Genomic DNA, 22,940 nt, shown 5'->3' with positions numbered 1-22,940 from the left:
ATTGAAACCCAGAGAGCAGACAATGACGTTGCAGACACTGAATTAAAAAAAATTCATCTCAGCTCTTATTTGACAAGCATATATGATCATTCAATATATGAAGCTTTTTATTTTTATATTTTTAGGTTTTTTTAATCTTTTTAATAAGTCTACAAATAATAAATGCTGGAGAGGGTGTGGAGAAAAGGGAACCCTGCTACACTGTTGGTGGGGAGGTAAATGGGTGCAGCCATTATGGAGAACAGTATGGAGGTTCCTTAAAAAACTAAAAATACAGGTGCCGTAGGATCCAGCAATTCCACTCCTGGGCATATACCCAGACAAAACTCTAATTCGAAAAGATACAGGCACCCCTGTATTATGTAAAGAAGCCATCAGCCTAGAAAATGATTTTCTCCCTGGATTTTATACATTAATAAGAAAAAAGCAAATACTTTTTATGTTTTCAATGGGACTTATTTATATTTAAGTAAAAATAGCAAATGTTAACATAAGTTATTTCCTTAAGAATATTTATTTTGTACAACCACATTGTTATCAAGCAACATTTATGGAATGTTCCTGGGTCCACAGTGCTGGACTTTTTAACCATCATAATCATCCTCCTTTCCAAGTTTGAACATGGCCTTGTGCACTGAAGAAGCATGGCTTGACATTGTACAGTTGTCACGTGTGACAACCTGATATCAAACGAGAGGCCTGTTGATAAAGAATGTTTTATCTTTTATTCATTTACAAAATGGTATTTGTATATATGTGTGATTACTAAACCCATATGATTTTGTTTTCAATTATTTTCTCTTCTGATACTATGAAAACAAATCAGTTAAAACTAAGCAATGTAGCAGTGTGATGTTTTGTATTACACATGCATATTTAATATACTTTGGGCAATAAAAAGAAGCATGTAAACAAACAAACATGAAAAAAGATTTTTTAAAAAGTTGATGCATTGTTTTAGCAATCATGAAAACTTGGGTTTATTTCTTTTTCAGGAGCACAGTGGAATAGTTTAATATTCAAATAAAAAGGTCTTGCTGTTCTAATTTTTTCAGATTCTTATTTTATACAATTTTATGTAACAGAATAATCCTGTAATCTTATTGCCAAAACTCTGTTACTTCATTAGATATGATTATCAGATTTTAGGCTGATTTTGCTGCTGTCATGTTTGTGAACATTGATTATTTCACTGTTTACTTTTCCAAACATGTGCTTATACTAAAGATCCAAAAGCTAAAATGGAGAGTCATTGGTAATAATAAATGTACAGGGATTGATTAGGACAATGATGAATCTTTGGGGTTAAAGTTTTTGTTGCTAGGGTAAGAGCTCTGATTGTCCTGTTAGTTTAGCTGTACAAAGGACCACTTTGGGGTGGGAAAGTGCATATTTCCAAGAAACCATATTGCATGCTCATGGGCCTGCTAGAAATTCTCTGGTTTGATGCCTCACTGGTACTGAGGGTGAAATCTACATGCAGCTTCTTCACAAGCTTGTGCTCCATCAGGGCAGCCCAACAATGTCGCAGGTTTCTCCCAGCCTGTCACTCACTGCACCTGTCCCTGTGCTCACTGCCAGGGAGGCTGCAGAGTCTCCAGCAAAATCCAATGTTAGATTTACTACTGAAGGTTCTTTTGTTTCAGGTAACTATAATACCTATAAAAAGCAAGTAAAAAAAAAAAACAGAGCAAATTTATGTTAGAGTTCTTATAGTATTTTTAACAGTTTTTAGGTTACAATAATATAATAACAGTATGAGTTATTTATCTTTGTGTCAACTACAAATTTTTGCTTAAAAATACAAAATTGTTAATAAGAACAATTATTGTTGAGGTGACTTAGGAATTATTTTATGATCTATTCAGAAGAATTCCAGCATAGATAACAACTAAAATATTTAACATATATTTTTATCTCACAAGACTTTTAAAAAACTCAAACACACAAAGGAAAATTAATGATCCCCACATACGCATCTTAAAATATTATCAACAATTCTGTTTGTCACTCTTTGGTAACACTTATTGATTGTTTAAGTATCAGGAAATTTCCCAAATCTGCCTTGCCTCTGTCATATATATATCTTCTTTATCCATTCATCTATCAATGAACACTTGGGGTGCTTCCATATATTGGCTATTATAAATAATGCTGCAGTTAACATAAGGGGTGCATATATCCTTTCAAAATAGTGTTTTTGTTTTCTTTGGAAAAATATCCAGAAGTTGAATTGCTGGATTTTATGGTAGTTCTATTTTTAATTATTTCAGGACTCTTCTTACTGTTTTGCATAGTGGTTGCACCAATTTACATTCCTACTGACAGTGTATGATGGTTCCCTTTTCTCCACAATTTGTTATTTGTTGTCTTTTTGACAACAGCTATTCTGGTAGGTGTGAGGTTATCACTCATGTGGTTTTGATTTGAGTTTCCCTGATGATTAGTGATGTTGAGCATCTTTTCATGTGCCTGTTGGCCATCTGTATGTCTTCTTTGGAAAAATGTGTGTTCAGGTCCTCTACCCATTTTTTTTAAACATCTTTATTGGAGTATAATTGCTTTACAATGGTGTGCTAGTTTCTGCTTTATAACAAAGCGAATCAGCTATCCATATACATATATCCCCATATCTCCTCCCTCTTGCATCTCCCTCCCATCCTCCCTATCCCACCCCTCTAGGTGGTCACAAAGCACCAAGCTGATCTCCCTGTGCTATGTGGCTGCTTCCCACTAGCTACCTGTTTTACATTTGGTAGTGTGTATATGTCCATGCCACTCTCTCACTTCGTCCCAGCTTCCCCTTCCCCTTCCCGTGTCCTCAGGTCCATTCTCTACATCTGCATCTTTATTCCTGTCCTGCCCCTAGGTTCATCAGAACCTTTTTTTTTTTTTAGGTTCCATATATATGTGTTAGCATATGGTATTTGTTTTCCTCTTTCTGACTTACTTCACTCTGTATGACAGACTCTGGGTCCATCCACCTCACTACAAATAACTTAATTTCATTTCTTTTTATGGCTGAGTAATATTCTGTTGTATATATGTGCCACATCTTTATCCATTCATCTGTCGATGGACACTTAGGTTGCTTCCATGTTCTGGCTACTGTAAGTAGAGCTGCAATGAACATTGCGGTACATGACTCTTTTGAATTATGGTTTTCTCAGGGTATATGCCCAGTAGTGAGATTGCTGGGTCCTATGGTAGTTCTAATTTTAGTTTTTTAAGGAACCTCCATACTGTTCTCCATAGTGGCTGTATCAATTTACATTCCCACCAACAGTGCAAGAGGGTTTCCTTTTCCCCACACCCTCTCTAGCATTTATTGTTTGTAGATTTTTTTGATGATGGCCATTCTGACTGGTGTGAGGTGATACCTCATTACAGTTTTGATTTGCATTTCTCTAATGATTAGTGATGTTGAGCATTCTTTCATGTGTTTGTTGGCAATCTGTATGTCTTCTTTTGAGAAATGTCTATTTAGGTCTTCTGCCCATTTTTGGATTGGGTTGTTTGTTTCTTTGATATTGAGCTGCATGAGCTGCTTATAAATTTTAGAGATTAATCCTTTGTCAGTTGCTTCATTTGCAAATATATTCTCCCATTCTGAGGGTTGTCTTTTGGTCTTGTTTATGGTTTCCTTTGCTGTGCAAAAGCTTTTAAGTTTCACTAGGTCCCATTTGTTTATTTTTGTTTTTATTTCCATTTCTCTAGGAGGTGGGTCAAAAAGGATCTTGCTATGATGTATGTCATAGAGTGTTCTGCCTATGTTTTCCTCTGTAGAGTTTGATAGTGTCTGGCCTTACATTTAGGTCTTTAATCCATTTTGAGTTTATTTTTGTGTATGGTGTTAGGGAGTGTTCTAATTTCATTGTTTTACATGTAGCTGTCCAGTTTTCCCAGCACCACTTATTGAACAGGCTGTCTTTTCTCCATTGTATATTCTTGCCTCCTTTATCAAAAATAAGGTGACCATATGTGTGTGGGCTTATCTCTGGGCTTGCTATCCTGTTCCATTGATCTATATTTCTGTTTTTGTGCCAGTACCATACTGCCTTGACTATTGTAGCTTTGTAGTATAGTCTGAAGTCCAGGAGCCTGATTCCTCCAGCTCCGTTTTTCTTTCTCAAGATTGCTTTGGCTATTCAGGGTCTTTTGTGTTTCCATACGAATTGTGAAATTTTTTGTTCTGTGAAAAATGCCATTGGTAGTTTCATAGGGATTGCATTGAATCTGTAGGTTGCTTTGGGTAGTATGGTCATTTTCACAGTGTTGATCCTTCCAGTACAGGAACATGGTATATCTCTCCATCTATTTGTATCATCTTTAATTTCTTTCATCAGTGTCTTATAGTTTTCTGCATACAGGTCTTTTGTCTCCTTAGGTAGGTTTATTCCTTGGTATTTTATTCTTTTTGTTGCATTGGTAAATGGGAGTGTTTCCTTGATTTCTCTTTCAGATTTTTCATCATTAGTGTACAGGAATGGAAGAGATTTCTGTGCATTAATTTTGTATTCTGCTACTTTACCAAATTCATTGATTAGCTCTAGTAGTTTTCTGGTAGCATCTTTAGGATTCCCTATGTATAGTATCATGCTCTACCCACTTTTTAATTGGGTTGTGTGTTTTTTTACTGTTTGATTGTATGAGTTCTCTGTATATTTTGCATATTAACTCCTTATTGAGTATGTCATTTACAAATATTCTTCTCCCATTCATTAGGATGCCTTTTTGTTGATAGTTTCCTTCATTCTTCCTTTTTTTCTCTTTTTCTGTTCTTTTCTTTGCTCTTCTTTTGCCTCTCTTCCCATGTGATTTGCTGACTCTCTTTAGAGTTACATTTGGATTCCTTTCTCTTTTTTGTGTGTGTATGTATTATAGATTTTTGCTTTTAGTTACCATGAGGTTTATATATTGTATATATACATGTGATTATTTTAAGTTGATAGTCTCTGAAGTTCAAACACATTCTAACAACCCTGCATTTTTACTTCCTCCCCAGCATGTGTCATGTTTCTGACATCATATTTACATCTTTTTGTTTTGTGTACCCCTTAACTACTTATTGTGGATATAGATGATTTTGTCCTTTAACTTTCCTACTAGCTTTGTAAGTGGTGGATATACTACCTTTACTGTATGTTTGCCCTTACCAGTGAGATTTTTTCCTTTTGTAATTTTATATTTCTAGTTGTGGTCTTTCTTTTACACTTAGAGAAGTCCCTTTAACATTTCTTGTAAATGTTAGTGCAGTTTAGTGGTGCTAAACTCTTTTAGATTTTGATTGTCTGGGAAGCTCTTTATCTCTCCTTCAAATCTCAATGAAAGCCTTGCTGAGTGGAGTATTCTTGATTCAGGTTTCTCTTTTCATCACTTTGACTATATCATGCCACTCCCTTCTGGCCTGCAAAGTTTCTGCTGAAAAGTTGGCTGACAGTGTTATGGAAGTTCCCTTGTGTACAACTAGTTAGTTTTCTGTAGCTGCTTTTAAGATTCTCTCCTTATCTTTAACTTTTGTCATTTCAGTTATAATGTGTCCTGGTGTGGACCTGTTTGGGGTCATCTTGTTTGGGACTTTCTATGCTACCTGGACATGGAAGTCTGTTTCCTTTCCTAGATTAGGGAAATTTTCAGTTATTATTGCTTCAAAAAAGTTCTCTCCCTCTTTCTCTCTCTCTTCTCCTTCTGGGACCCCAACAATGTGAATGTTAGTATGTTTAATGTTGTCTCAGAAGTCTTTTAAACTGTCCTCATTTTTTTTTTATTCCTTTTTTTTTGTCTCTTCAGCTTGGGTGATTTCCACCTCTCTGTCTTTCAGTTTGCTGTATCATCTAATCTACTGTTGATTCCTTCTAGTGTATTTTTCATTTAAGTTATTTTATTCTTCAGCTCTGTTTGGTTCTTCTTTATATTTTCTAAGTCTTTGTTAAACTTCTCACTGTGTTCATCCATTCTTCTCCCAAGTTTGTTGAGCATCTTTATGATGATTACCTTGAACTCTTTATCAGGTATATTGCTTATCTCCACTTCACTTAGTTCTTCTTTGGGTGTTTTATCTTGTTTCTTCCTTTGTCACCTCATTTTGCCTAATTCTCTTTGTTATTTGTATGGTATGTAACCTAATGGTAGGTTGGTTACATTTCATGATCTTGGAGAAGTGGCCCTTTGTAGGAGTCATTCTGTGGGGCCCAGCAGCACACTCCCCTCTGGTCACCAGAACTATATGCTATAGGGATGCCCCCATGTGGGCTGAGTGGGCCCTCTGTTGTGTTGGGGCTGACTACTGTGGGTGCCCTGGTACACAGGACTGGCCTCTGGTCCAGTTGGCTGCCAATCCCTACCTCCTACAGAAGCTACCAGCTGTTGGTGGGTGGGGCCACATCCTGGCACAGCTGGCTGCATGGCCTGGGGAGTCCTGGGGATGGTGCTGGCCCACTGTTGGGTGAGGCAGGATCCTGGCAATTCTGGCTGCAGGCCCAGGGTGTCCCAGGTCAGCTGGCTGCAAGACCCAGTGGGTCCTGGGGCTTGTGCCAGCCCACTGGTGTGTGGTGCAGGGACCTTGCATGCTGGCTGTGGGGCTTGGGGCTCCCAGTGCGGGTTCTGGCCTGCTAGTGGGTGGGGCCAGGCCCCTGTTCAACCTGAGGGTGTCCCAGGACTAGGGGTGACTGGCTGGTGGGCAGGTAAGCCCCAGCACTAATAGGCTAGAGGGAGGACTCCAAAATGGTGCTTACCAGTACCAGTGTCCTCATGGTAGAATGAGCTCCCAAAAGTGGCTGCTGCCAGTGTCTATATCTCCAGGGGAGTTCCAGTTGCCTCCTGCCTATCCTGGAGGCTGTCCAAGGTCAGCAAGTGAGTCTGACCCAGGCTTCTTTCAGATTGTTGCCTCTGAGCTGGGACTTGGAGCATCTGAGATTCTGTACCTGCCCTTCAAGAACGGAGTCTCTAATTCCTACAGCCCTCTGGCTCTCCTGAACGCAAGCCCTGATTTCAGAGCTAGATGTTCCGGGAGCTTACCTTCCTGGTGCAGGACCCTAGGGTTGGGAAGCTTGAAATGGGTCTTGGACCCCTCACTCCTTGGGAAGAACCTCTGCAATTGTGATTATCCTCCTCTTTGTGGGTCACCTACCCAGGGATGTGGGTCTTGACTGTACCACAACTCCGCCACTCCTACCCTTCTTGTTCTGGTTCCTTCATTATATCATTAGTTGTAGAAGGCCTTTTCTGCTAGTCTTCAGGTTGTTCTCATAGACAGTTGCTCTGTAAACAATTGTAGTTTTGGTGTGCCCCGTGGGAGGAGGTGAGCTCAGGGTCTTCCTACCCTGCCATCTTGGTGACCAGGAAATCATTTAAATCAGGATTTCTAAACTTTGACAGAACTGACATTTGAACTGGGTAATTATTTTGTTGTGGGGGCTGTCCTATATATTGTTGGATGTATAGCAGCGTTCCGGGCTCCTGTCCACTAGATGCCAGTAGTATCGCCCAGTTGTGACAACCCAAAATATCTGTGTTTTCAAACCCCCTCTTTCAGGGGCAGGGGACAAAATCCCTCCCACTTTGTTTGAGCACTGCTGTATTAGATCACCTTTAAGTTATGCGTATGTAATATTATGGTAGAGATTATGTAAACTGGGACAGCTTTGGACATTTCAGTAGAAGGCTGTTAGAACACTTAGTGGGATGTTATAGAGGTGATCTTCTAATATTCTGTAATTCTTATAAATAAAATTTTCTTTAGCTCTCGTAAGAAAACAAAAAATGGAGAAAGGTCAGAAAGATTGGCAACATCAAGCTCTAGGCAGAGTGCGAGCTGCTAGCAAGTTGAGGGCAGTCACAGGAGTGAGAACAAATAGATGACAAAGGAGTCAGGATGGGATTTAGCTCTTGCTTTCACAGAAATGAATCTTAGCAGGGAAATGGTTGTCCTTTCAAATGCAAGCCAGTGGCAACTTCGAGCTCAGTCCTGAGTGGAGGGCACAGTCTACCAGGGCCCCTGGTGGGGTTACTGGGCTTCCTGGATGTATTGGAATTTGTAGAAATCTACATGGTTTCACAGTACCTATTGCCTTGCTTATAGTAATGGGAGGACAGTTGTTTTTCCAAATACTTTTGAGGGCAGGGGGAGGAAGGGTATGGTTTGCCTGAATAAATGTGTTCACTTTAGGCTCCTATTAGTTAAATGAGCAAGAAGAGAAAAATATAGCAGCATTCCACCAGGTGGTGCTATATCTGACTCATTCACCAAGCATGGCTGAATTAGGTTTCCTGTGACCCTGTCTCTCCCAGTGTATTTTCTCAGTCCTTTTGAAATAATGTGGATTGAGCTATACTTCAAATGAAAGATATCTGCTGGTTGAAAAAAAAATTCCATTCTAGTGTTAATCTCTACTTCTGACTCAAAATATATGCATTTCTATTCCAAGGATCTATCTTGACAACCAAGCTCAGGCGCAGAAGGCGCTAGAACATATTGTGTTCATAACAAAAGATTTCTCCCTTTTTTCAATTTTTTTTTTTTTTTTTTTTTCGGTACACGGGCCTCTCACTGTTGTGGCCTCTCCTGTTGTGGAGCACAGGCTCCGGACGCGCAGGCTCAGCGGCCATGACTCACAGGCCTAGCTGCTCCGCGGCATGTGGGATCTTCCCAGACCAGGGCACGAATCCGTGTCCCCTGCATCGGCAGGTGGACTCTCAACCACTGCGCCACCAGGGAAGCCCTACCTTTTTTCAATTTTAATTAATGCTATCGCCAGGTGATTTGATAACACTGCGACTGGCTGGTACAAGCAAAACTGATATAAAAACTTTTTAACTTCAATTTCTTCAATACTCTGCTGACTTATCAGAGATGAATTTCATGCCTACCCTCATCAGCCTGGGATATAAAAAAGGCAGAGGTTAGGATATTAAAATGCTTTGCAGAGCTCTGAAATACAATGTGCTCCAGAAGACAGCCCTATGACCTGGAGGTCTGGTTACATGGCATTTAAACAGGGAACTTGGCCATGATACACCAGGACAACTGGATAGCCTGACATCAAACTGAGAAGTTCTATATATTCAATATACTGTGATAAACCATAATGGAAATGAATATGAAAAAGAATTTTTATGTATGTATAATTGAATCACTTTGCTGTATAGTAGAAATTAACACAACATTGTAAATCAACTATACTTCAATTAAAAAAACAAAACAAAAGAGAAGTTCTAAGGGCTCATTTAAGCAATTATCTCTTAACTGGCAAGTTGTGAGATTCACCATCTACTGAAATTTTTAATCCCTTGGGGAGAAAAAGGATACAAATATGTTTATCTTTTATAAATCTTCAGGTCTGTCTACCAGTATGCGTGAGCCAAGAGAAAGAATTCCCCTTCAGCTGTTATAAGTAGGTTTTTTGGTTATTTTGTTTTGTTCTTTTTAAGGAAGAGAGACTATTATTGACCCTCAGCAGAGGTAGCCTTAATTGAATAGTAACATACTAAGGGACCCTCAAGGAGGATGGGGCAGTAGTTAAAACAGTGGGTGGGGGTGGGGTGGGTCCATATCCTATTTAAAACATGGTCAGAAGAAAAAGACAAGTGACATGGTCTCAGGCGAAGAGCAGGCAAATGGAAATCAAAGATAGAAGTAAAGAAAATGGAAGGAAGACCTGCCCTCATGTTTTTATCATATACGTCTGTTTATCAATTAAAATATTAATAGCGCAACAATGCATATTTGTCATATATTTTCCATCAAAATAATGGAGAGGAAGGGTGACAACAGGTGGAATGGCCAGGACTTTGAGTTGCTAAAGCAAACACAAAGTTCCTCATCACAGGCTTGCCTAGGGCAGGGCCTGACCATAAAGTGTATTTTCTTTAGAACTCGCTGCAAACAAATATTTCTTCCTTTTAGTATTTTAATACAAACATATTGGTAAAAATCCTTATCAAACAAATACAAACTATAACAACTGACTTAAAGATTTAAAGACATTGAGAAGCAGGATGGGGATGGTAGAGTGCACTAATCTACCTCAGAGACCTCCTAAAGGTCTGTATTTCCCTTATTCTAGAGAAGCACTTCCTAAATTGCCACGTGTCCCTCCTTTGGCTGCTTTCTACCCCTCCCCACAAGTTAACATGTGTTGTGTGAAGAGAAAGAAAAGCTCCTTAGTGAAACACATTTGGAAAACACTCTACACTATATGCCCTTCTTAGAGATTTCTGGTGCACTTGGGCATATTTAAAGGGCATCAAAATATTTGAGAGGCTCTGGGAAAGGAGAATCCGTGTAACTGACTCAGCATTTCCCAAGTTTAAATCCCCATCCTGTCCCTACCTTCACCCCCAGGAATACTCATTAGCATCTCACAGGCCTCTAGTCTCCTCTAGTAGAGTGTTTGGGAAATGCTATTCCATAGATACAAGTATTGTGTCTTCTTGCTACATTGAAAGGATTGTGAAGATTTACAAGACTTACCGAAAGGATCTACTTAATATCCTGAGAGTTCAGATTTTTGCTCAAATATGGCTTCTTGGTACAATTGTTTAGCTTTTGCCCTATCATTCTCCTAATTGAAACATCATCTGTGTTGGGAAATAATTGTTTTGTGATTCCTGTAAAAACAACAACAAAACACAGAAAAACACTTTGTCAGAAGGATGTAGACTCACAGATGCAGAGAACAAACCAGTGGCTGCCAGTGGGAAGGGATGGGGGAGGGGCGATATTGGGTAGGGGGGTAAGAGGTACAAACTACTATGTATAAAATAAGTTATAAGGATATATTGTACAACTGGCAATATAGCCAATATTTTATAAGTATAAATGGAACATAAACATTAAAAATTGTGAACTACTATATTGTACACCTGTAACTTATATAATACTATACATCAACTATACTTGAATAAAAATAAATTAATTAATTTTAAAAAACCACTTTATCAGGCCTCTGCATCTTAAGGTATGAACTGAAATAAAACACCAAGCAATTCACATTATAATTTTGTCTCTATTTTGAAAAAGCAGCCCAACACCCATGAGATATTTAAATAGATGAATCTCTAGGCAGATTTTTCAAAGCAAAGCAAGAGATAACAAAAGTCTATATCATAAACTGAGAGCATACATATATGTCTTCCTATGGTACCATTCAGCTTTAACCTTGCTGCTTGCTCTGAATGCTAAGTGCCCTTGATCCAAAATGCTGGGAATTTATTTTTACCCATTCCCAACATCAGTTGAAACAAGCAGATTCTGACTGACTCTTTTCCAACTAAGAAATGATGCACTATTAAAATATAGAGAGCTGTGATTCAGTGAGTCCTTAAATTTGTTGGATATTTGCAAAAAAATTACTTGATAACCTAAATTATTATATTTAAGGAGGTTAATTAACTTAAAAACCATAAGTAGGATGGTTAAATTAACTCTGTTTTTTTCTGAGTAAAAGATAAGGGATATTTCTAACCAAGATAAGAAAAAGAAAATAAGACATAAACTGTTACTAAAATTTTGTTGGAAAGGATTTTGAAAATTTACTTTTCTAAAGCTATGAATTTTATGAATTCAAACTTTTCAGTGATATAAAATTCATTTTTATTTTAATAACCATTTTTAATGTAAAGTTGTTATACAAAATTCCCCATATATCATAAGAGGTTTAGGCTATCCTCAGATTTTTCTCTCATAGAAAAATAAACTTGAAGAATAAAAAAGATAATGAAAGAACAACTTAAAGTTGAATGGTAAAATAATTTCAGATTCATGTGACAATATAATACAAACACATTATCACCTATGATTTCTTGAACTTCATTCTGATTCATAGCTGGTTTCACTGCCTTGTCCCTTGAAGTAGAGGATTTTGCCCCCGTCAGGCTGTGTGTGGCCATGTATTCATTTGTGTAGAGCACTTGCATTAAATCATTAATAAACTTCTGAGGCTTGCTCTTGTTGCAACGGGCAATCTGCCATTTTTCAATCTTGAACTAAAAAATTAAAAATAATAATTGAAATAACTGAAAAAGGAAAGGAAAGGAATATCTGAAGAATATATTACTCATTGAATTAATACAGACCAGAAAACAAAACCAAGTCTTTAAGGTGATGTATGAGACTTTTAATATATATTGTACATTTCAGGGGTTAGAGTTAGATGTTAACTTTGAGATAATTCCCAACATATATGAGGTATTTGTTCTAGAGTGTATACAAATTCTTGTCATGTAATCTGGATTTGGTGCTTTAAGGATTAATCCATACTTAACATTTCCTACTAAGCATGGTAGCATAATAATGGCCCACTGACAATATTCACATCGTTATCCCTGTAACCTTTGAATACGTTACCTTATATGGGAAAATCAACTTTGTACGTGTCATTAAAGTACCTTGAGATGGGGAAAATATGCTGAGTTATCCAGGTGGGTCCAGTCCAATCACGTGAGCCTTTTTTTTTTTTTTTACACTTAAAATTTGTGTACTTTATTGCAGGTACGAATATGTATATTTACATACACATATAACTTTATGTTTATAAATATATACACACAGTATCTGGTACGTAGTAAGCACATCATAAATGTTAATAATAATAATGAAAATGGCTAACATTTATTGAGCACTCACATGAGCCCTTAACTGCTGAAGAGGGAGGCAGAAAGAAGACACAGAGGAAGGAGGAGAGAATAGAAGAGTGAGAGGGCTTTGCCTGCCCTGACTGGCTTTGAAGATGATGGAAGTGGACCATGAACCAGGGAAGGGGGATGCCTCTAGAAGCAGGAATGGCCTTCAGTTTATAGTCGACAAGAAAACAGAAAACAGGGAACTCGGCTCTAGAAGCATAAGAAACTGAGTTCTACAGCAACCCCCATGGACAGGAAACAGATTCTTCTCCAGAGCCTCCAAAAAGGAGAGTACCTGCCAACACCTTGATTTTACCGCATTTCTGACCTACAGAACTCTGAGGTGGTAAGTTTGTATTATTATAAATCACTAAGTTTGTGGGAATCTGTTACACAGCAAAGGAAACCAGTACACTAAGATTCAAATATTCTGAATGTTAGATAGTGAGCATTTAATTACTGCTCTTGAAGGCATAATTTCCCAGGCCGATTCTAACAAAACTTGTATTTTTAGCTTCTATTTCTTGATTAAGAGAAGTCGGGAAAGTAGAAGAATTGTGTTCTGCCAGCATGTACAGCCTAAAATTCACCTTGTCTCAATGATACAGTTTTATAACCTTTAATGCATAGTTGTCCTTCTGTCACTGGTTTAAGAATTTCCTAGTTTAATAACGTCATCATTGTCCACCATTTGACTTTAATTTTCTGAACTGGATATTCATTTCACAAATATTAGATTTATTGTAAAAGACTGTTTTACGTAGTCAGAATATTATGATTGACCTAAAGTTACATAAAGTGATCTGATAAGACAGTGATTATGTTGTACAGTAATTTTAATTTTGTATGTAACTGTATCCCAGAGAAAGATGGGATGGTCTACCAGCTGACCTGTTTCTCATCCACGTGATGCTCCTCCTCAGTTTTCAAGGAAATTGGTGAACTGTAATTAGAATTAGAATTACTACATGTGGAGGCAAATGAATCTGGTGAGGAGTTATTTGTTGCTCTCCAGAGGGTGGACGCAGACGTGGACAGGGTTCCTCCACCCTTGAGCAGGGCCTCCGCCATACCAACCAATTCTTCAAACTGGGTGACGGCCTGAGGTAAAACTAAAATGGCAAGAAAAAGTAGTACTTTACAAATACTTGGCATAGCAGCATAGATACATATTTTCTATGATGTGTATATGCATAGAAGTATGTAGACCAAACTGTTAACACTTGCTATCTTTGGAAAATAAACATGGTAAGAAGAATGGTTGGAACATATTTACTTTTTTTTTTTTTGGTGGTACGCGGACCTCTCACTGTTGTGGCCTCTCCCGTTGCGGAGCACAGGCTCCGGACGCGCAGGCCCAGCAGCCATGGCTACGGGCCCAGCCGCTCCGCGGCATGTGGGATCTTCCCGGACCGGGGCACAAACCCGTGTCCCCTGCATCTGCAGGCGGACTCTCAACCACTGCGCCACCAGGGAAGCCCTAACATAATGGTTTTAAGACTTGATTCTTTTTCTAATTGCTAATGATGTTATTTGAAGGTGTTTAAGGAGACATTACTGATTCTATCACCTTCCATCAGGCCAGTTTAAGTGACAAGATAAAATAAACCGTTTCTCACAGATTGAAATAAATTTTCTATGGCCTTAGTGCATGATTTGCCAAGGAGTCAAAGGCCATCAAATTAGTAAAAATTCATGGCCACAGTTCAAATCTATGTGTTCACATATTAAAGATGGATTTTGGTAATCAACTGAATGTTCTCTTTGTTCCTTTTTTTAAATGGAAACTTACACATTCAAAGCTTTCATGCCTCCATGTTAAATGGCCTTCTCTTGTTATATCTAGTTTCTTTCCTAAGGACAAATAACATTTTGTTGGAGTTGGAAGACACCTTGAACCCTGTGTAATTCAACTCCTCACTCTATGGTTGGGGGTAATGCCTACTGGAGAGGTGAAAAGACTGAAACTTTTTTGTACTTTTCTAAGCATATTATTGAGCTATATAATCTTTGGAATAATAGCTGATTGGAGACCTGAAAATCAGACATATTGATGACATGTCCAAATCAATACATTTAGTACTATGTTAGTAGAAAAATTTTTAAATCTGCTAAAGAAGAAAATCTTATTTTATATTTTTTCAATTAATATTTGCTAAGCACCTCTCATGTGCCAGACAGTTGTTCAATCAGCAATTATTTATTGAGCACTTAATAATATTAGACATTTATCTAGCTTCTACTCTGTGCCAGGCACTATTCTGGGAACTTTACTGATGTTCATTTGTTTACTCCTCATTGCAACTCTCTGAGATAGGTATTATCATTACCCGCAATTTACAGATGAGGACAGTTAGGCAACGAGAGGTTAAATAACCCATCAGGGTCAACTCAGTGAAAAGAAGAGGCAACATTCAAATTCAGACTCTGCCAATTCCATGCTATAAACTTCTATGTCATGCCAACTCTCAGCATTTGCCCACCACTCTGTTAGGTGCCAGGGATGAGACTGGGAGCAAAACCAGATGTGATCCTAGACTCTTGGAACTGGGAGGGGGTGGGGGTATTGTTTACCTAACCATGCTGTATGTAAAAATTTGGCCTGCTCAAAGAAGGTCTGGCCACCTGTCCTAACCGCCACCCACCACCCCCCAGTTCCTGAGAAGTAACCTCTCAACCCTTGAATTTCCCGAGCGATAGCAGGAGTGTCTTTGTTATTCATGGTGAGCCCCTTAGAACACACCTGATTTATGTTTATGCTAAGGAGTTTCTCAGGGTGGGGACAGTCACACCCAATAATCTTAGGGTAGAAGCTGGCCATAGCCAGAAAGCCAGAAAGACCATGTGGGCAATCAATCAGTGAATCAATCATGCTCACGTAATGAAGCCTCAGTAAAAACTTTGGACACCCAAGCTCAGAGAGCTTCCTGGGTGGACAATCCTCTGTGCATTTTGTTGTAACATATAAAGACTAGTAGGTAATATATCCTGAGGACAGAAGTTCCTCACTTGGAAACTAACCAGACTCTGCCCTATGTGTCTCTTCCAACTTTGCCTGGTTCTAATTTGTATTCTTTCCCTGTAATAAATGTAACCATGAATATAATAGGTTTTGGTGAATTAAATTTCTCTGGCAAATTACTGGACCTGAGGGTGGTTTTGGAAAACCCCTAAACTTGCAGTCAGTATCAGAAGTCTTAGAAGACTTGGCAGTCTAGAGGACTGTGCCCTTAACCTTGAGGTTTGGCTAACTCAAGGTGCATGCAAAGAAATAAAAAATCACAGTTGTTAAGGTCACAGAGGAGAGGCAAACAGCCTAGAGAGGGAAGGGCCACAGAGGGCTTCTCTTAGGAGGTCAAGATTGATCTGAAACCTGAAGGCTGAGCAGGAATTAAATAACCGGAGGGAATGAGGAGGTCATCAGAAGCATAGGAAACATAAGTTCTGTATTTGAGGAACTGAAAGAAGGCCAAAGCTGGAATGTAAAGAGAAAAAGGGAATTCTGCATTAAAGTGGGGTTTAAAGAATATTCACTGTTTTTTCTAATAATGAAAGTTATACATGTTCATTGGAATATATCCTTCTTGCCATTTCTATTTTTGTATATCTCTATTCATGTATTTTCTTTTACATAATTAGGACAATGCTATATGCATAGCATTGTATCATGGTTCTTTTTTCCAATTAAGACCATAAATTGAATATTTTACCTATTTTATTAAATCTTGGAAAATATGATCTTTTGAGGTCTAATTTGCTTAGAATCAAAGTCAAGATCTTATGTGAAGTCTGAGCAGAATTTAAGTAGGTAGAGGGGGATGAGTTTGACAAAAGGATATACCCAATTAGCTCACACTAATATGTTCGAGATATAGAACATTTCTGCCCACCCAGAAATTTGCCTCATGTTCCTTCCAAATCAGTCCCTGGACTCACCTCAGGGGAAACCATTAATGTGACTTCTTTAGTCAGAGACACGTTTTACCTGTTCTAGAATTCCATATAAACGGATACAAACAGTATATTCTCCTTTTTTTGGTCTGACTTTTTTGTTGTTGTTGTTCTGCATAATGTTTTGAGATTCATTCATGTTGTTGTGTCAGTCATTCTTTTTTCAGGAGGATGAATATTATTTTTATTTTTTATTGAAGTATAGTTGATTTACAATGTTTCAGGTGTATAGCAAAGTGATTCAGGTATGTGTGTATATATATATATATATATATATATATATATATATTCTTTTTTGTCGCTGAGTGACATTTCATTACATGGATACTCCACAATTAAAGTATCCATTCATCTGCTGATGGGTTATTTTCCACTTCAACACACGACTTTAAGGATTCCCTAATATCTCAAGGTATTGATGTCCTCTAATTTATTCAAATGCTCCTTTTATTCTTTTGGAATTTAGGTTGCTTCCAGTTTTTCTTGATTACAGACAAAACTCTTATGAACCACCTACCACACACATCTTTATATGCATCTCTGATCGTGTCAATGCTATAAATTCCTGAAAGCGTAACAATAGGCTCAGAGGTATAAATGTTTCCAAGACTCAGTTAATGTCATTGAATGGCTCTCTAAAAAGAGTCTTCCATCTTAAATGCCCACTAGCAAGGTAAGAAGTCAGCCACATCACTGCACCATCAACAAGAGGTGCTCATTATTAACAACAATATTCACTATTTTGATAGGTTAAAATTTTAGTACAATTATTTAAATTGTAATTATTGCAATTATTTGATTATTGTGAAGTTGAATACATATTTATTTGTTTATTGATTATTTGAACTTATTCTATGAGATACCTATTAGACCAAAGAATGTTAGTACTTTTTAAATTTTATGATAGCTTAGATGGTTTTTGTAAAGTGCTTATAGGAATGCCTAGTGCATTATAAACACAATGTATTAGCTATTGTTATTAATTCCTTAATAACACTTTAACCTTTATATCTTAAGCACTTTAACCTTTAATTTGTCATAAGTTGCAATTATTTTTCTTAGAGTATTTTAATTTTAGTACGTTTTAAATGTACACACTTACAATACACTTACAACTTACAACTAATAACTAACACTTACAACTAATAACAACCTGCTATATAAAATAAATAAAATAAAATTTTTAAAAAAGCACACACATATTTTTAGTTTTTACTTAATTAAAAGTAGCAGTCTTATGGAAGCAAACTAAGTGTCCATCGACAGATGAATGGATAAAGAAGATGTGGCACATATATACAATGGAATATTACTCAGCCATAAAAAGAAACAAAATTGAGTTATTTGTAGTGAGGTGGATGGACCTAAAGTCTGTCATACAGAGTGAAGTAAGTCAGAAAGAGAAAAACAAATACCGTATGCTAACGCATATATATGGAATCTAAAAACAAAACTGGTCATGAAGAACCTAGGGGCAGGATGGGAATAAAGACACAGACCTACTAGAGAACGGACTTGAGGACACGGGAAGGGGGAAGGGTAAGCTGGGACAAAGAGAGTGGCATGGAAATATATACACTACCAAATGTAAAACCGATAACTAGTGGGAAGCAGCTGCATAGCACAGGGAGATCAGCTCGGTGCTTTGTGACCACCTAGAAGGGTGGGATAGGGAGGGTGGGAGGGAGGGAGATGCAAGGGGGAAGAGACAGGGGGATATATGTATATGTATAGCTCATTCACTTTGTTATAAAGAGGAAACTAACACACCATTGTAAAGCAATTATACTCCAATAAAGATGTTAAAAAAAAAGTAGCAGTCTTTTCCTTAGTTCATTCATTTACTTTACACTTAGCAAGTCATTCAGATCAGTTAAATATTCACTCATATATTTCATACAGTTTAAACATCTTTTCACAAGTAAGTTTTTTTTCTCCCCGGATATATTTTTTTCTAACTTTTAATGTAAAAATTTAAACACACACACAAAATAGTAAACTCCCATGTACCCCATGCCCTAGTTTCCAACTCATGGCCAATCTTGTTCCACCTGTATCCCCACCCACTTTCTTCCCACCTCCAAAATTATTTCAAGCAAATCACAGGCATCATTTCATTTTATCTGTAAATATTTCCGTGTATATCTCCAAAGGTAAGAAATTTAAATATATATATATATAATATATGGTTTTATATATATATATAACCATAACACCATTGTCACAGCCAGAAATACTTAGCAATAGTTCTCAAATATCATTTAAAAAAAAAACCAAACTAGCAAGTGTTCAAATTTCTCTGACTGTCTCATTTTTGTTCTTGTCTTTAGCTTGTTTGAATCAGAATCCAAATAAAGTCCATACATTGCAATTAGTTGCTGTCTCTTTTACAAACTATAGGTTTCCTTTTCATCTCCTAGTTTTTTCCTTGCAGTTTATTAGTTGAAGAAACTGGGTCCTTTGTCCTGCAGGGTTTCCCACAGTCTGGATTCTGCTGATTGCACCCCTAAGGGGGTGTTTAACATATTCTTCCCTGTAGTTAGATCTAAAGGCTTGATCAGTGTTTTAACTTCCAGCAGGTGGCATTGAATGCATGGTTACCTTTTGTTGCGATATTAGCGGTCACTGATGATCACTGCCTAGATTCATCAGGGGTTGCAAAATGGTGATATCCTAATTCTTCATTTAGCTAGAATTCTACCAAGGGAAACTTTCTCTCATCAACTATTTGGCTACCCTGAGGTTCATTTCATATAATAATGGCAGGATAAATGCTTGATTTTTCAGTCTGTATTTGCCAGTTTTCAAAATAATGAGTTGGTTCTTTCAGATGACCATTAAGTTTTTTCTCTTTTGAATGAAGTCATGCATGTAAATATACATGATAACCAGTTGCCCTGATCATTATTATTGATGCTCCAATAATAATGATCTTTAGCCAGTGGGAATCTCTTCCAGTTGACACATCCACATGGTCTTTGCTGACCTCCTTGCTTTCTGGTAGGACAAGATTTTCATCTATATTTCCTGTTTGAGGCTCCTGACAAATCTTGTCCATTTCCTGTGCAAGTTCTGGAATTAGCCGTTTCTCCAGGGAACCCCAGCTCCCTTTAGTGGGGAACGGTATTTCAAGGCCACACCCAAGTGCTGGGAGTGCTCTTTGCTATTGGGTTCTTGTTTCTAGATCTCTTCGGTGAACAGTATTAGAATATACGTATTATTAATTTTTAAAGATAAAAATTCATCTTGTGTCAAAACCAGTACTCATTCAAATTCAGAACATGGAGTTTTAATTTAAACTGTACAGTTATGTTTTTAGTACGCCACATGGTGTGAAATGAGAACCTAACTTAAACCTGCCCCTCCCCGCCACATTGGAATATCAGTTTTCCCAGCACCATTTGTTGAATAATTCATCCTTGTCCTAAATGGCTTGCAGGACTCGCTATGTAAATTGTCAGGCCCATTGCAAATGGAAAATGCAGGACTCCTTGTTCAAAGCTTCTTCAGAATTTTAATATGGTGACAGTATTTTTAACCAGTATGGGGGCCTTCCTAGGAGCAGGGCCCGGTGTGACTGCACTGGTCATCCTACAGTGATAAGCAGACACTATATGGCACTCACCTTACCAGGTTCTGCGCTGAATACTTTACATGTCACCCAGGGAAGTACTTTTATCATTTCCATTCATCTCACACTCAGTTACACAGCTAGTAGGTGGCAGAGCCAGGATTTGAACTCAAGTGACTTGGCCCCTGTAAACCCATGCTCTTGTCCTCTGTGCCACAGTGGCTCCAGGACATTTCTTCCCTGTATGGGAGGTATTATCCAGGGATGTGTGTTCTGTTCCATCGACCTGCTGGCTCTTATCCTAGTAAGTTGCTTTTAATTATCAGAACTTTATATGAGTTCATGTTGACAGTTAGGCCCTCAGATTCTTTTTCAGAATGTTCTTAATTGATTTTGCCTATTTATTCTTTCAGGTTAACTTTAATATAATTATTGTCAAATTACCACAAAAATCAAAATCAAAACAAAACAATTATGGGCATTTGATTGGGACTCTAGTCAAACTGTGAGTTATTTTGAGATGAATTGGCATCTTCTCATCTATGAATTTGACGTCTCTCTATTTAGATTTGTGTATTTCTCCATTGACTTTTTAATTTTTCATCATAGATCATACACATTTCTTGTTAGGGTAACTAGTAGATATCTTATAGTTATTTGTAATTAATGTGTAGATTCTTTTTAATTATTTTTTTTAGGAATAAAACCAGCAATTTCTGATCTATAAGGAAATTACTGATTTTTTTAAAAAAATGGTAGATATTACATTTGGGGCACCTATTATGTACTAGGCATTTATTATTTTTTAAATACAATAAGGCTTATAATGAAAAATAGCAGTCCTCTGCCCTACCGCTCACCACCCTGGATTACCTACTACTCCTAGAGGGAGAACTTCTGATCCACTTACCTGTTTCTCTGGTAGTTACCTTCATAGTCTTAAATAATAATAAGCATATACAACTACTCTTTTATTTTTTCAGATTCATATAATTATTTATTGACTTTCAACTACGTAACATGACAAGGCAGCCCTCTTTCAACTCCTCCCCCAGCCACACAGAAACACACACACGCGGTACCCACATGTGCAAACACATACACACTCTTCTTCTCTCCATCATCCCAGGATAGTTGTAACACAACTGCTACTTCAATAAATACTGTGCTTACATTATATAGTGATGTAATTCTCAATTCCTTTCCTTTAAAACATGACTTTTTTCCTAGAGTTAAAATGATCTCATTTTTAAAAGCTTGCTTATTATTATTTAACTGTTTCTCTGACTTAAACATCTCAAAACTTCCTACCAGAGGTGTAAAATCTCCTTGCAGTATGTTTGGTAGATGACATCATGTCATCTATCAATTTCATTTTTTTTTTCAGTGATCTCTCTCCTGTAACCCCTGTACCTGTCCACCTCTAGACCAGCTGCTTCCAGGCTACTGTGGACCTGTCACCCTGGAGTGTCCCGTCACTATTATTCTGTGGCTACATCCTGTCCCTCTCCTGTACTGGACTACCTGTTTTCTGATTGACTTTCTAGATTCACTCTCTCATTTTGAAGGAGCACACCCTCCCTTAGCTTTTGAAAAAGAAAGCACAGGAAGTACATTGAGACTTCATAAGTATGAAAATATTATTATTCTGCCCTCACACTTGGTTGATGGTTTCACTGGGTATAGAAGTCTAGGTTTAAATCATTTCCCTTTAGAATTTTAAAGGCATTGCTCAATTATCTTAGAGCTTCCAGTGTTGCTGGTGAAAAGTCTGATGTCACCTGACTCCCATTCCTTAGCGGATAACATTGCTTGTTCTCTCTGAAAGCTTCTAGATTTTCCCTTCCTGGTGTTCTGAAATTTCACACTGTTATGGCTTAGATAAGCCTTTTTGCTTTTGGTGGTATCTTTTTGATGTGCAATAAACTTTTACTAATTACTACTTCAGTGATTCACTGGTTTTACTTTGGCTATTTCTGAAACTTTGACAGCTTTCTACTATATTTAAATGAACCTGGGCAAAACATAATTGATTTTTCCTTCTTTACTGAAATCTCATTAGTTAATAGAGTGGAGTTTTCGGCTGAGGCATTGTTTTCCCTGGGTATACATTCATTCTTTACAAATAGTGATAATTTAATACCCTTTTGCACAATAGACATACCACTTTTTTCCTTTTATATCTTATTGTGCTGGTCAGTTGTGGTCCACAAGATATGTTTCAAATGTTTAACACATGCACGTAGAGCACACACACGTCTGTCATTCTGAATGTCTAGAATGGCATATACATTCTGCTATTTTTCTTAGTTAGCAGGCTTTATAGACAGATAAACAGCTCTGATTCTTAGTTCAAAGAGGAATATTGCTGAGCAAAAGTTAACTAACCACTCTGCACTCTCCTCTCAGACCCCTTTCTTATTTGGATTATACATTAAATTTCAACTTTCTGACATCTTCCTAGTTCCCAACTGTAGCTTCACAAGGAGGCCTACTATGGCCATGATATTTTAAACTGTAAAACACCCCCTCTCCCTCAAATCCCCATCCTCCTTTACCTCTCCTATTTTTTCCATAGCATTTATCACTAGCTAACATATTGTATAATTTACTTAATTTTACTTAATTGTTATTTTTCATGATTTTGACTGCTTGCCTCACTGGAATGTGAGCTCTGTGAGAGTGGCGATCCTTGTTTTGTTCACTGGGTTTTCCTAGGTACTTAGAGCAGTGCCTGACATACAGAGGACCTTGTAAATATTGACTGAAAGAAGAAATGCATGCATGAATACTGCAG

General features: G+C 37.5%; 1 protein-coding gene across 2 annotated transcripts in view; it reads right to left on the bottom strand.

The window, feature by feature from the left end:
* Positions 1–454: 454 nt before the first annotated feature.
* Positions 455–22,940, bottom strand: part of BEND6 (BEN domain containing 6) — a 52,287-nt gene continuing 29,801 nt past the window's right edge. The window contains exons 4-7 of one of the 2 annotated variants that reach the window (XM_033863699.2): positions 13,513–13,733; positions 11,793–11,985; positions 10,472–10,608; positions 455–1,659 (exon numbers count right to left, since the gene is read on the bottom strand). In XM_033863699.2, coding sequence (XP_033719590.1) covers positions 10,481–10,608; positions 11,793–11,985; positions 13,513–13,733 — 542 coding nt within the window. In that variant the 3' untranslated portion in view covers positions 455–1,659; positions 10,472–10,480. The remainder of the gene's footprint in view (positions 1,660–10,471; positions 10,609–11,792; positions 11,986–13,512; positions 13,734–22,940) is intronic. The other variant, XM_073810896.1, reaches the window with a different exon arrangement.

Source organism: Tursiops truncatus, chromosome 10 (assembly GCF_011762595.2).
Source record: "Tursiops truncatus isolate mTurTru1 chromosome 10, mTurTru1.mat.Y, whole genome shotgun sequence".
NCBI lineage: Eukaryota > Metazoa > Chordata > Mammalia > Artiodactyla > Delphinidae > Tursiops > Tursiops truncatus.
This window is presented reverse-complemented; position numbering and strand designations above follow the sequence as displayed.